The sequence below is a fragment of the Nanorana parkeri genome, unplaced genomic scaffold, assembly GCF_000935625.1.
Source record: "Nanorana parkeri isolate BGI_ZX_2015 unplaced genomic scaffold, ASM93562v1 scaffold1641, whole genome shotgun sequence".
NCBI lineage: Eukaryota > Metazoa > Chordata > Amphibia > Anura > Dicroglossidae > Nanorana > Nanorana parkeri.
The window spans coordinates 258,782-272,887 of record NW_017307909.1 but is presented as its reverse complement, the minus strand read 5'-3'; the positions used below and the strand labels follow the sequence as shown (position 1 = coordinate 272,887).

At 38.0% G+C, this 14,106-nt stretch overlaps 1 protein-coding gene across 1 annotated transcript in view; it reads left to right on the top strand.

The window, feature by feature from the left end:
* Nucleotides 1-14,106, top strand: part of PUDP (pseudouridine 5'-phosphatase) — a 255,615-nt gene that overhangs the window by 104,980 nt on the left and 136,529 nt on the right. The window contains exon 3 of the mRNA XM_018570963.1: nt 10,719-10,948. Coding sequence (XP_018426465.1) covers nt 10,719-10,948 — 230 coding nt within the window. The remainder of the gene's footprint in view (nt 1-10,718; nt 10,949-14,106) is intronic.

Genomic DNA, 14,106 nt, shown 5'->3' with positions numbered 1-14,106 from the left:
CAAGGGGAACATTCATCTGCAAAGTACAAATTCCCTAGAAAAGTGAACAACCTATTTGCCTTCAGTAAATCAACCCTAAAGACTTCAGATTTGTTTCTTCTTTTCTTTTTGTGGATTATCATGAGTAATTCATGGCAGTATATGGATGTTTAGACCCATCAGGAGAGTATTTCAGGGTAAGTAACTCCTACCAGGTGTGAAAAATTTGTGTCATATGTCTGAAAGTTGAAGTTAAATTGGAAAGGGATCTTTAAACATCATTTTATTCTGAAGCTCAATATCAAGCTATGAAGGAATGGCTCAAAAATGAAATGAAGGATTATGGACCAGCCTATTCAAAGTTCTGAATTGAATGCCATTTGAAATGATGTTGAGAGATTTAAAACAGTTAGTTCATGCAAGGAAAACCACAAACATCTTTGTATGATGTGGCCAAAAATTCACTAAAATAAAACCCAATTTTGTGCAAAGAAAAAAACAGCATTTTTGCTTGTACTCAATTGGGTGATGGAAGTCAACAGAGCTTCATCTCATTCAGTAAACTACAGGAAAATTCCTTTGCAAATTCAAAATTATCTTGCAGAAAAAACAGCCCATTTGCCTTTTAGAAAGGATGCTCAATTAGAACTTGATGCCTTCTGTAAATAGGAAGAGTACAAGGAATAATGAACCAGAAATATTACAACTGTACAATGTCATGTCATTCCCTTGTAGTGAGCACTTTGTTGGTGCAATTTAATTGATAAACAGGACAGCAATCCAAATCCTACTGTTGATCTATGCAAAACGTATTTGTGAAGAAACAGGAAGCTGAAATAGTGTTTCTGATGGACTAGCTGGCACAGTTGCCACATCTCAACTGTATCAAGCTCTCATGGGAACAGTTTTACCATAACATCAGAGAAAAACGCTCTCCAAGCCAAGTCGCATCTCTGGGATGAGCTACAGAAGGAGTGTTTTGAAATTTCTTTGGAATATCTTCAAAAATAGACAGCCAGAGGTCTGCATAGCTGCATTTTCTGCAAACAAAGGACACTTTATTTATAATTTGTAATTAAATATAATTTTAATTGAGATAATTACTATATGAAATAAAAAATATATTATGACATTGGCAATATATGATCATAAATTATAATCAATTTAATTCTACATTGGTGAATAAAAGTGTCAGTTGTTATCATAGTTATATTATTAATGTAGTTATACTAAACTGTGTTTAATTAATACACCTGAGCAACTAACAAATCTGGAATATCTATATATTATTTGCAGGAAATACTGCTTTCACTGACCAAAGCAATTGGTTGGATCATGGTTCATTCCATTGCCCTAGTATTATATGAATGGAAACTAAAAGATGGGGCTTTTAAAGTTTAACTAAATGCACCCTGTTTCCCAAAACAATTATATTTAAGGAAGGCCTCTGGTGATAACTGTATCAGTGTGCTTATCATAGCTAATTGCATGCCCAGCACCATGGCAACTGCAGATCTAAATAGTGGCTAAGATGGTGCTTTTTCCAGCTGTAGAGGATGGTAGGTTTAGTTCAAATTGGTAATTATATGTTGGGATGCAGGACCAAATGTGAGGTTACCCTGTGTTTTCTTTAAACATCCAATCATGCGAAGTAGAAGCTCTTCACAAATGACTTGCAGATGCCAATTTTATATAAGCAGATAACAATAAGGGCTTCATATGAAAATGGCAAACAGTTCAGCTCAGACTGAGGAGAGGATAGAAGCAAATGCATAACCAGAGGTGTTCCCTACAGTAAAAAAAATGCATGGCAACATGATTGGTATATCTAGAGAGAGAAGTAGTTGAAGTTATAGGCAGATCTTTTTTGTAAAAGTCAACCTTGTCCTCACTGCCTCCATCCTCCTGAAAGTTCATAAATAACCTTTAATACAATGAGCAACCTCATTAGCCATTATGAACAATATTAGCCATTTTGTTGTAAAAGTCCAAATTTGCTTAAAATTAAAATTTCCACATATATTTTGCAAAAGTTGTGCAACGAAAACCTTTGTTTTTAATGCATATTGTAAGACAGTGTAATTTGTTTTGTTAGCTGGTAAGTGTGCTTGGAAATGTCTGTGTTTTTGTGTTGTTAAAAGTTCTTCCATGTGCACCTTGCTTTGCTAGTTATAAATTGATTTGTGCAGTTGCTGTTTTTGTTTATAATTTAAGCCTTATTTATTTCTGCATCTACATTATTGTTATTATTTTGTGTACTTTTTATATTTTATTATGCATCCTGCCTGTAGAGATGATGAGGTATGTCCTGTAAATGAATGTATTTTGTTTTCGCTATTTAGTTAATGGAAAAAAAGACAACAAATAAACAACAAATATTTCATAAACACTATCCATGCTTTCCCCATGATCATGTTGTTTTAGATTGTCATGCATTGAATATATTCTTAAAATTAAAAATGTACTGCCCATGTACCTAATTCAGTTGGAAACAATTAATATAGATACACATATGGGAATCAACAACATGTTACAATTAAAATAATGTGTTATAAAGATGTTATGTAATCTTCACAAAATATTTTACATTAATGCAATTTTTAAAGAAATAAGGTGGGCATATGGCAAGATCTACAAACAACAATACATGTTGTTTTTTCTAGAGAAAATCCTTATGCACAAGGCTTATGAAGTAGCAAAACCAATAATGTGTCAAATTATTTTCTTTTATATAAACCAAGTTTAGCTAAATATGATATTGTACAAAGGTAGGTCAACAGAGCAAATACAATGGTCAGAAATTACTGCTGACATTTTTGTTGTTTTAGTTTCAATACCTGACGAGTATTAAGGTTTTTTGTTTTTTTTTTAAATGTACTGTAGGGGTCCAGAATTGGACAATGCATCCATTTTAATTTAAGCTTTTATTTATTTTTTTAACCCCTTGCCGTCCGCCCATCGTAAAATTACGGACGGGCGGCGGAACCTTCCTGGCGGGGTCACGGAAATGTATGTCTTTTTCTTTTCTGCTCGCGCGCGCCCAGAAACCTGCCAGGGAGGATAACAGCCGTTACCGGCTGTTTTATACAAGCATGCGGCCGGCTCTATAGCTATAGTTAAGTGTAAAAAATAAGTTTAAAAAAAAAAGTTTCATATTAAAAAAAAACACCCAAAAAGTTTTGATTCCCCCGCCCTTCACACACACACTTATACACATAAATATGCGTCGGGCACGCCTACGTGCAAAAACAATGATTGTGCCACACATCTTACAATGCTTTTAAAATGTTGCCTATGGCCAATTTTAGGTATGGTAGTTTTTTGCGATTTTGTGGGTGCGCGCAATTTTAAAGCTTGACCCTGTCTTTTATATTTTCCAAAAATATGGGTAATAATACATGTTTTATTACGTAACGTAGAGAAAACAGTTATTTTTTTCAAAATTTAAAGGCCTTTTTTCTTTATATAGTAAAAAATAAAAACCCCAGTGGTGATTAAATACCACCAAAAGAAATCTCTATCTGTCCCTAAAAAATTGTATAAAATTCATTTCAGTACAGCATTGCATGAGGGAATAAATATCAGTCAAAGTACTGCAGCGCTGAATACTGAAAAATTACCTGGGCAGGAAGGGGGTTTAACACCCTGGTGAGCAAGTAGTTAATGCAAAAACTAAGTTCATACAGAAAATGTGTAGAAACTCTGGAAATATAGCCAGTGAATCTATATTGTGATTATAAAAGAAGCTGTGTTTACCGAATAACTAATTTATAATACAATCAACATAGGCTTATACACTGAGTGGCCAGATTATTATGAGCACCTGACGTTTGTAGGCTAATTAGCTATAATTTGGCGCTGAAGTTGCTAGAGGGCCAGACCATTATAAATAGGGAAGCAGGTTGTTTACCACGACAGTAGACGTGATTTTTTTCCCTGAAGATACGGGTAAACAACGCGATTTAACAGCCTTTGAACGTGGGATGATTGTTGGCGCTCAAGCCATGGAGCGAGTATCCGCAAAACAGCAGAATTTGTTAAATGTTTAAGAGCAGCTGTTGTTAAAGTGTTTAAAGACTGGACTGTCAGCCGAAAATCTGGGTCTGAACGTGCGAACTGTGGCCGTCAGCGACTAGTCAATGTTAAGGCAGAACAGAGAGTGGCACGACTGGTACAAGACAACAGAAGGTCAACAGTGCAGTGTCAGATTCCTTGCATCACCTTTCAACATCTTGTGGAGTCACGAGGCGGCCCAACAAAGTCATCTCGTGGAGTCATCTCATGGCCCAACGAAGTACTGATGGGGTGGTCATAATAATCTGGCCACTCAGCGTAAGGTGTGCATGACTATCTGTCCTACTAATGACACATCAGACGGCAGGTTATTCTTAAATGTTCTGTGGTTCCTTTTTTAATTTATAGGACAAACTTGTAAAAAAAACATGGCAACTTAGGCAGATAGTGGAATATGTTTTAACACATCGTACTAACTCATGTCAGAACAATCAGTAGATCTAAATATATGAGCAACTAAACTAACATGTACAGTATACCTAACACTTTTATTGTAAAAGTTGTTCAATAACATTGCCCTTAATGTCCCCTAAGACCTCGTTTTGGTCAGTAAGGCTAGCACATTAAAGACTCAGTAGAGAGGCTCATTTGGTAGGGGGGCAGGGACACTCATATATTTGCATATAATCTCAGCTTTTTGCATGTCTGGATTCAGTAATAATTATCACATACAAATGAAAGTGCATTTTATTCATAATTTGTGATAATCACATTGTGCATGTACAGTGAATGGTGTAGTTCACAATTGTAGGATGAAATCTGATCAATTATTAAGTTGTGTGTTTTGTCAGATAAATGTAAACCATAGAATGGTTTATACAAAAGATCTTTATTGAAGTCATGGATAAATGTCACATTTCAGATCCTATTTGACCTAACCATGGTTAAAGGTAATGAAATGGTTTGTTTGCTTTCCTACACATGTAAGTACCTGTCTAGTAATCCCACTAACAATGCTGCCAACTGCCTCTGTGTAGCCTGTTTTAGTCTAAAATGGTAGCATACAATTATAGACAGGTCTGTACAGTAAAGTTATGCACAATACTATTATATACATTTCTATATAGGTATATGTACATTTCCTGTTATTTTTGTGTAAGCTATTAGTAGCCATATGAATATTTAGGTTTACAAGTCCCTTTTAACATCTATTTGTTCTGTTAGCATTAGTGTATTGTGATTTCTGCTAGGTAGTATGGAGTGGAAAAATACTGTGCAGCTGTGCAACTAAACTCCACGTTCTACACTTTACTGAGCAAAAGTAATCAGGCTTGTAATTAACAGTGATATTCATGTAATAAGGAACTACAGACCTGCTGGTGTCTGGACAGTAATTGCTTACACTACTTGTTGCTTAATAGGGATCAGCAGGGGATTGCATGAAATGGTGAACATGAAAAAAGGACTTTTTAGTCTGCCCTGACGCATGGTATTGCCCTATGTTTATCATATCCTGGTTTTCTTCAGAAGTGAACTATAAAAAGTTAAAGATTCCCATTGTCTGGCTATGAATGCTCCAGGTGTATTACCTTGGGAATAATATTTTAGATTGAGCTGTTTGATCATGAAATCATATTGAGAGGTAAGTAGGAGGCTAAGTTTGTGTCTCAAAGAGGTTAATGCAGTGGAGTGGGAGGGATCATGTTTTATTTATCACCTCTAATTTACCAATTTGGTCCAACAGGGATTTTAATTCACTATTACGTCGCCGTTTTTTCACTCGCCCCTAATTTAATAAGTAGGCCTCTAAGAAAGGCTTTATATGTGTTCCATACTATGTTGTGGTTGCTAGCGGTAGAGGTATTGATTTCAAAGAAGGCATTTATTTCAGATTGGATATATTCCCTATGTTCAGGATTGGAGAGTAAACTGGGGTTGAATCTCCATGTGGGAGGGATACAAGGGGAGGTGTCTGGAAATAGAGAGAGTGAGGTAGGGGCATGATCCGACCAGGTAATCAAACCAATATCTGCCTTAGAAACGTGCTGCAGAGTAAATTTGTCCACTAGGAACATGTCCAGTCTGGAGTAGGAATTTTGGGTATGCGAAAAGTAGGTATAATCCCTTTCATTACCATGCAAGCATCTCCAGGCATCATACAAGTCGTTAGTATGTAGGAGAGAAAGGAGGGTGCTATTGCCGTTTCTGTTTTTGTTGGCGGGGTCAAGGTTTGGATCAACTATTTCGTTAAAATCTCCACAAATAATAAGATGGCCCTTGCACATAGAGTTAAGCTTGTTGATTACTGCAAGCTTTACACCCCAGAGGTTAGCGAGAGCTTTCCCGTCTTCTTCTCCGCTCTGTTGGAGGGGTTGCAGCTCGGTGGGATCACTATCTCACTATCTCACTATCTCACATCTGGTGGTCATGTACCTTGCTCAAGTCTTTTTGGGATATCTCCACCCTCATATCTGTACTGACCCAGGTCCCATGTTTTCTGTCACCACAACTAGCTTTATTGGGGATTGGCTTGGACGAATGGCCCAAAACATCTCGTACGGTGGTATCCCACATCCTCATAGCTGCCAGACTTGTCATAGCAAGAGCATGGAAACAGTCGGAACCCCCATATATGCGAAATGTCATACAAATCTTAAATACACACACCCACTTCGAATTTCTCTTTGCAACAGCCAACCTTAAAACTCAAATCTTTACCTCCCAATGGGCTTGCTGGTTGTCAGACTCCAGGGGGGTGATTTACTAACCTAAACACACGCACGCACCAGGTGCGTGTGATTTTCACACAGCAAAACGTATTTATCAACCAAAAAGTCTCTAAAAGGTTATTTCCACTAATGCCATATATGGAAAAATCATGCACATGATGCATATATAATGCTGCTTCACAGTTTAGACAAAAATGGTTAGCTCATGCATTTACATTCCTGCATTCATCAACGCAAGCAACACAACATCACCTTGCTAATTTACACAACATCACCTTGCAATTCATGCAAGGCTTTGCACAACACACCTGCTGGGTGTGTACACACTACAAAGGTGTTTAGATTCCACCCATAGATCATGCTGGGAGGGAACACACTACAGAGGTGTATACATGTTCGTGGTGTGTTTTATAAGGTTAGTAAATCAACCACCAGATGTTTGATTAGCACTACATGATTGAGGTATGGTAGTTTCCTTTATTATAACTTGTATGTATTTCATACATTCTTGTGTACACGTGTTTGATGTTTAGTCTCCTCCATTGGACATCCTTCCTCGGATTAGGCCAAATATTAATATTACTGGTTGGCCTTATTTCTCCACATTACTCCATACATTCTCTTAGTGGTCACATTTCTATAGGATTAATTGAATATATGTAGCCACAGTTACCTTACTTACCTTACTTTGTTACTCCACTTATTGGTATCATACACTTATGTATTTCTGTAAGTATTGGAACAGGTGATGTATGTGTTGCTTTTTTTTGTAACCTTCATACTACAACTTACGCCACATGAATGCTGTTTTTTCCCCCCTTATTGTGTATTGTATATGTTCTATATATAAAAACCTAATAACACTTCTTGTTACAAAAAAAAGTTAAGGATTCCCATCTGCCAATCTTTTATTTATCTTAATAGCCCATCCATCAATCTAATCCTAATCTGTAGAGAGCTCCTATTCCTCATTTTAACTTAACCCATGCATAACCCCCTCCTCAATAAGTGTACTTCTGTGTAATAAAGCCTCATTTACCACTTTCTTATTACTCTGTATAGGTCCCCACCCTTCAATTAAATGTTTATTGCTGCAGAGCACATCATTCTAATCTATATTTGTACACTGCCCCCATTTCTCAGTATAATGTCCCCTTTTATAGGGCCCTGATCAACACTCTCACATTACCCTGTGCAGAACAACCCTCAGTATCATGCTACATTGTACAGAGCCCCCTTTCTTTTTGCCCTATGCAGACCCCTTATATGCCACTCTCCTATAACTTTGCACAGCATTGTTTTTCCGCAATCACATTTTACCCTGTACAGACCACAATTTGCCACTCTCACTGTACAAAGCTCCCACTCACAAGGATCGTCTTAATCTTTACAAGACTCCATCTACCAGGCTCAAATTTATCTGTATGAGCACCCCATCACCAGGCCACTTTAAATCTGTATCAAATCCATGTTCCCTAGTTTCATTTTACTTTATATAGAGTTGTCAGAGCTCTAATATGTGTGGTGCAATCAGTTCAAAAAACATTGCACTCAAGTCAAAGTAAAAAATAAAAAGTCAACTCCCATCTGAGTGCCCATTTTCCATTGAAATTACAATCTTCTGCTAATATTTAGGGGTATTTCTACCTAAATATTTGACTGATTTGTGCAGTTTTTGCCCCTTTTACAATCTTCTATTGCACATGAAGAGTTGGGCTTTTTTTTCCATCATTCCTGGGTAAGTAGGATAGCACTCTATAAAATGGATATACTTCCACTGGGGTAATCCATTATTTCTACTGGGACAATTAATTAGACAATTGTACATTGGAATACACAGGTGGTCCCTACTATACAGGAATGTATAATGGATTTATGTGAGATCATGCGATATTAATGACCTATATTCTCAATGGGAAGATATGAAGATGCCTTGGATTAGGTATATGGATACAGATACATAAAAAGCTTTATGAAATATTGGGGTTGGTATTCCTTGAAGGGTTAATAATAAGGTGTCATCTTGAATATATGATAAATATAAGGAATATAGGTTTATAATTTAATATTTGCACCACTGGGACCGGGCATGGGAGAGATGGGGATGGGGTTTTTTGAGGATGTGGTGGTAAAGCTTTATATATATTGTGGTATTGTGTGGCAATCCCACGGTAGAACCGGGGGTTGTAGTCACCCAGGACTCTCAGCCAGAGGGGCTGAGCGGTTCCAGGAGGCAAGTTTTGTACTGGGAAAGAGCTGACTTTGTGGCTCTTCCCAGGATTTCTGGATTTGGCATGGGATCCTGGAACTGGGAGATTTCTAAGAGAATTGGGAAGGATGAAATCTCCATTCCTGGGTCCATTGTTTAGTAGTGGCCAGCACCTGATTGCACAACTGTGCACTGCACTTATGGGAAGTGTGCGGGCTAGTGTTCTGGGCTCCAGCTGGGAAGAGGAACAGGGATGTTCGAGAGTCAGGAGGACTCCACCCTGAAGCAGAGGGGAGCCAGGTGGCTGTGTGTGCTAGAGGCACGGGAAGACAGCCGAGGAGGCTGAGAGAGCCGTGTACAAGTGGAGTATGTGTGACAACCTGGAGTCAGTGAGACTTGGACAAACATTGTGTTTGAAGACCCCTGCGAGGGAAACACCGGTGTGGACTTTTATGTTGGTTCTAATAAAAGTGGGCAAAGAGGCCCTTTAAAAGACGTGGTAAGCGAGTGGACTCCGTCACTAATGCACTACCATTTGAAAGCTATATCTCACAATATATATGAGCATGACACTCATTTTCAGGACCCTCTGTTTTGGTTGGATATTAAAAAGGACACTGATCAGTGTGAGAATAAAAGTACGTGACTTATGAGATTAGGGGTAGTTTTTGTTATATAGAGATTGTATAATCTTACAAAAAATTGTCTCTACCCAATATGAGTGAAGATACTTTAATTAGGGTTGTGCATTTCTTGATGTATGTGTGTTGCCAAAAATGTTTAAAACTAATAAAATCTTAGTCAACTTATTTGCCTGATTATTTTACCTACAAATGTTGCCTCTAATCTTTACATTTGTTGTAGTATATTTTCAGTTGGATGTCCATTAGGCAGAGGGAATCTCTGAAATATCAGCTTGGGGGAATTGAAGTTCACTGTATAGTCATTGCCTTTTGTAAATTCACTGTGCCTGGAAAAAGACACAAAGTGTACCAATAATTTTATAGAACCGGGAATATAAAGCCCAGCTGTACCTTACTTAAAATTACATTGCAGGGTAAAAAGCCCTACACACACACACACACACACACACACACACACACACACACACTGGGTCAGGGCTGGAGCTAGGCAGCAAAGTGCCAAGTTCTGAATCATTGAGGACAGGCAATTAATAGACATCAACTGCCAAACTTCAAATAACCTCTGGCACTAGAAAAGTAAGTAATGTTAAATAAGGGGACATATATAAATCTTTTAAATAATGCAAGTCTAAACATTGTTTCATAAACTCAGTTGTGACTGGTTTGCTATAAAGTGAACCTCTCTGATCTTGAACATTGTTTAGGCTAATAATACTTAATAGTGGGGTGCATGGCATAATACTGAGAGGAGTGGGGCTTAGTTTCATCTTGGGCAAAAGTCAATACTTTGTATGGAACCCAAGTGGATCCAGAGGTATCCACAATCTAATATGAAGGATTACACAAGCATCACAAAGTGACTTCCATGGTGTTAGTAAAACTGCTTAGGACCTGACAGGTTAACTTTAACTGCATGGAAATGTGTAACATTGTTCCAAGAGGAACAGACAAACTGGGCGACGTGATGCAATTACTTTGTCTCACATACATTTTAGATAACCAAAGCTTACTCTAGTGCCTTTTTTTTTTTTTACATAAGACTGTCACGTATTGTTATTATCTGTCATCAATTATTTTATGGACAAGCTTTATCATGTAATCTTTGCATTTCTCATTTCTTTCCTCTCCCATTCTCTGTCACAGGGGTTGAAAAGTTAATCTACCATCTGAATAAGCACAACATCCCAATGGCTGTTGCCACCAGCTCAGCCAGAGTGACATTTGAAATGAAAACAAGTAGACACAAAGAATTCTTCAATTTATTCCATCACATTGTGCTAGGAGATGACCCAGACGTGAAAAGTGGCAAACCTCAGCCTGATATTTTTCTTGTATGTGCAAAGAAGTTTAACCCCCCTCCGAGCGTCGACAAGGTAGGTGTGAAAATATGTATTACCAATGCGGTGCTGTAGTGCTATATAGCAAGAATCACACCATCACTGAGGAGCTTGGCTGCATTTTAGTTATTATGAAGGGCAGGAAGCAGGATATGGTTTGGTTGCTTATAATGCATTTCAAAATATAGGATACATGACAAATGAACGGCAGTGTCTACTTCATAAATAATCTTAAATCACATAAATGACAACTTAATATCCATTTGGCTTTTGATATGCTATTTATTTGGGCTTAGTTCCTGTGTGCATGAAAAATAACATTTAGTAAACTCTGCCACAAAGGGATACATACTTATTGTAGTTAAGGGTTGTACTCATTAGCATTATTATATGCCTGACTGCATCTGAGTTTATCTAAGTTTATTAGCGCCACTGTTCGCAACAGAGAGGTTTGCTTTTTATAGGGATTGCTGGCATAAATACTGATTGATATTTTGGTGACTGCTGGAAACCCCAGACCAACTCTTCATGATTGCATATGGTACTGCAGAGGGGCACAAAAGGACAATATTCATTAAGGTGCAGGTTCATTATGCTTATATACTTGGTAAAAGCTTGCTCTGTTAGCTGCTGCATGCTCATGGGCTTATTCTTTCCCATCCATGCAACTTATAGAGGAAAAATTGAGACATATACCAGTACCTGATATATTTATTGTGGATGCTGCATTCCATTCATTTAAATTATTTGACATGATTCATGTTGGTGATAAGTTAATCATGGATGACTCGCTTAGCTGGACTAACAGCTCAGCAATTTAGGTGCCTATCTGACTGGATATAAATTGAATGACCAAAATAATTGAGAATAGTAATTGAGGATATACATAAATGATATTATACTAAGCATATAACTAACAATATAATAATAGGTTGGACTTGATGGACTAATGTCTTTATTCAACCTCAAATATTATGTAACTATGTAATATATTCATTAATATTAATAGTTAAAGCTACACTCCAGGCAAATAGCTAAATATGCAGATAAAATACTTTAGTGAGAGCTGTATTGTCTCTGCAGTCCTTCAATTTGCACATCTGCCACCCAGCATAGTCCTATCTTGCAGGGCAGGGAAACTGATTTGTCTCTGATGCAGTTCAGTAACACTTACTGGTCTCTTAGATATGACTAAGGCCCAGCTTGGGGGCTGAAACATGTGCACATTTGTTTGTTTGCTGCTGTTATTCCTTTTTACAAATAAAGTACTGGATGGACGGATCCCCTTGCGAGTTTCAGCTTTTTACCTATTACTCTTTGCCACCCCCACCATTTGACTAGAGAGTGAAAGGAGAAGCAGTAGATTGATGAGCTCATATCTCTCTAAATCTGCCCTCACCACTGTATTTGCACTTCAGCTCAGCTCATTGGCCCCTTGCGATGCTTCTCCCTCACCAGTCTGAGCTTTGCTGTACAGGGACTGCAAAAGGTTGATGCCAGGTATTTGCACGACTTGCATTTTAACAATTCATTTGAATATGTATTAATGAATACAGAGCTGCATTATTTGTGATTTTCATTTCTGTCTAGAGTTGTTATTTCATGAAAATATATAGGGATAATTAAATGACAGAGTTGATTGCATATAAATTGAATTAATTGTTTGGGTAGACACTTTGCTACTAAAACGGATTGTACATGCAGCAGATAGGGGTCGGCCTAACAAATATTTGTGATCTCCAGTTGCATCTGACATAGCAAATGCATATGCAGCTGTATCCCCAAGAACTGGCTGAACTGTATAATTAATCTAGAAAGAAAGCCAAATAATTAGAATGCCAGCAGTGAAACACAATAAAGATTAGTAAAGCAGTCTTAGACAGCTAATACTGTGTCAGAGTTTTCCCACTGTTTGTGCCCCGTAAGGTTAGCAAATTTATCTATGTGACAACAAAACCCACAAGATATAGTTGTGCAGATAATTGCAGATTAATCTGTCAGTTAGCATTGAGTGAATATTGCTGTTCATACTTGATGCACTTGAAAAAAAATTCAGGATTGGGTAATTACTCACAAAACATTTCAAGTTTGATCTGGGGTTTTAGCTTAAAGGAAAACTATGGGGTCAGGGTTTTTCCCCATAGTTCTCCTTAGGGTAACGGGAGGACACAAATTAGCGTCCTCCTGTTACCCTAAGCTCAGTATACCACGAGCTACAGCTCGCGTTATACTGAGACGCCAGAGCTGATCCCGACATCGATATCGAGATCGGCCCAGCTGCGTGAGTGACAGCTGGCTCTGCCTATCTAGAGGCAGAGCCAGCTGTACCCGCCACCTCCCCCGTCCGATCCGCCAGTCAGCGCTGGCGGATCGGAGCGGGGTTTTTTTTGGGGAGGGGGGAATCCAGCCCCTCCCCTGTCACGGCAGAGAGCCGTGACAGGATCGAGAGGTGAGCGAATGCCGGTATATGTTCGCTCAACTCCCGATCTACTGAGCCGACCTGTGACAGTCTCATTGTCACAGGTCGGCTAGAACTATGAGGTGAGTGAAAGGCACTCACCTCATAGTTCTCCTTTTAAGCTTTGCTTTGTCAGCCAAATTCATGTTTTTAAGCCTTATTTTGGTATTGTTTTGTTATTTTTTTAGTAGGAGGTATGTAATCACAAATATTCTGATTACACATTAGTATTTCTTTATATTCTTACTGGCAAATGCTTCAAATGTCCTTTTTAAATGCAAGCATGTCTGAGCTGTCCATGGTGCTTAAATGGGTCATTGCAGACCAGTGTAAGAAGCAGTGACACATCTTGTTGTGGGAATAATCATATTCCCCATTCTAGCATATGAATTTTACCTCTCTTGATACTTCATATTCTTAAAGAAAAACCTAAGGTCTAACCCACATAGGTGTTGATAGGAAAATAGATAAACAGGCAAATAAGCTAATTCCAATGCGTTAATGTATAATTATGTGTACAACAGACGCTTATCTTCCTATACAGAAAACAGATGAATGCACCATTTGTATGTCATGCAAAAATGTTGAATGTGTACCATTTTTATTTAATAAAGTGACCTTTGCCAGGCTTCTCCATTCTGCTTTGCATGTGTTTCCCTGTACTTGTTAATTTTTTGTGGATTTATCCCCACACCACCCACATCTACTACCGCTGCCTAACTGCCGCAGACTGAGT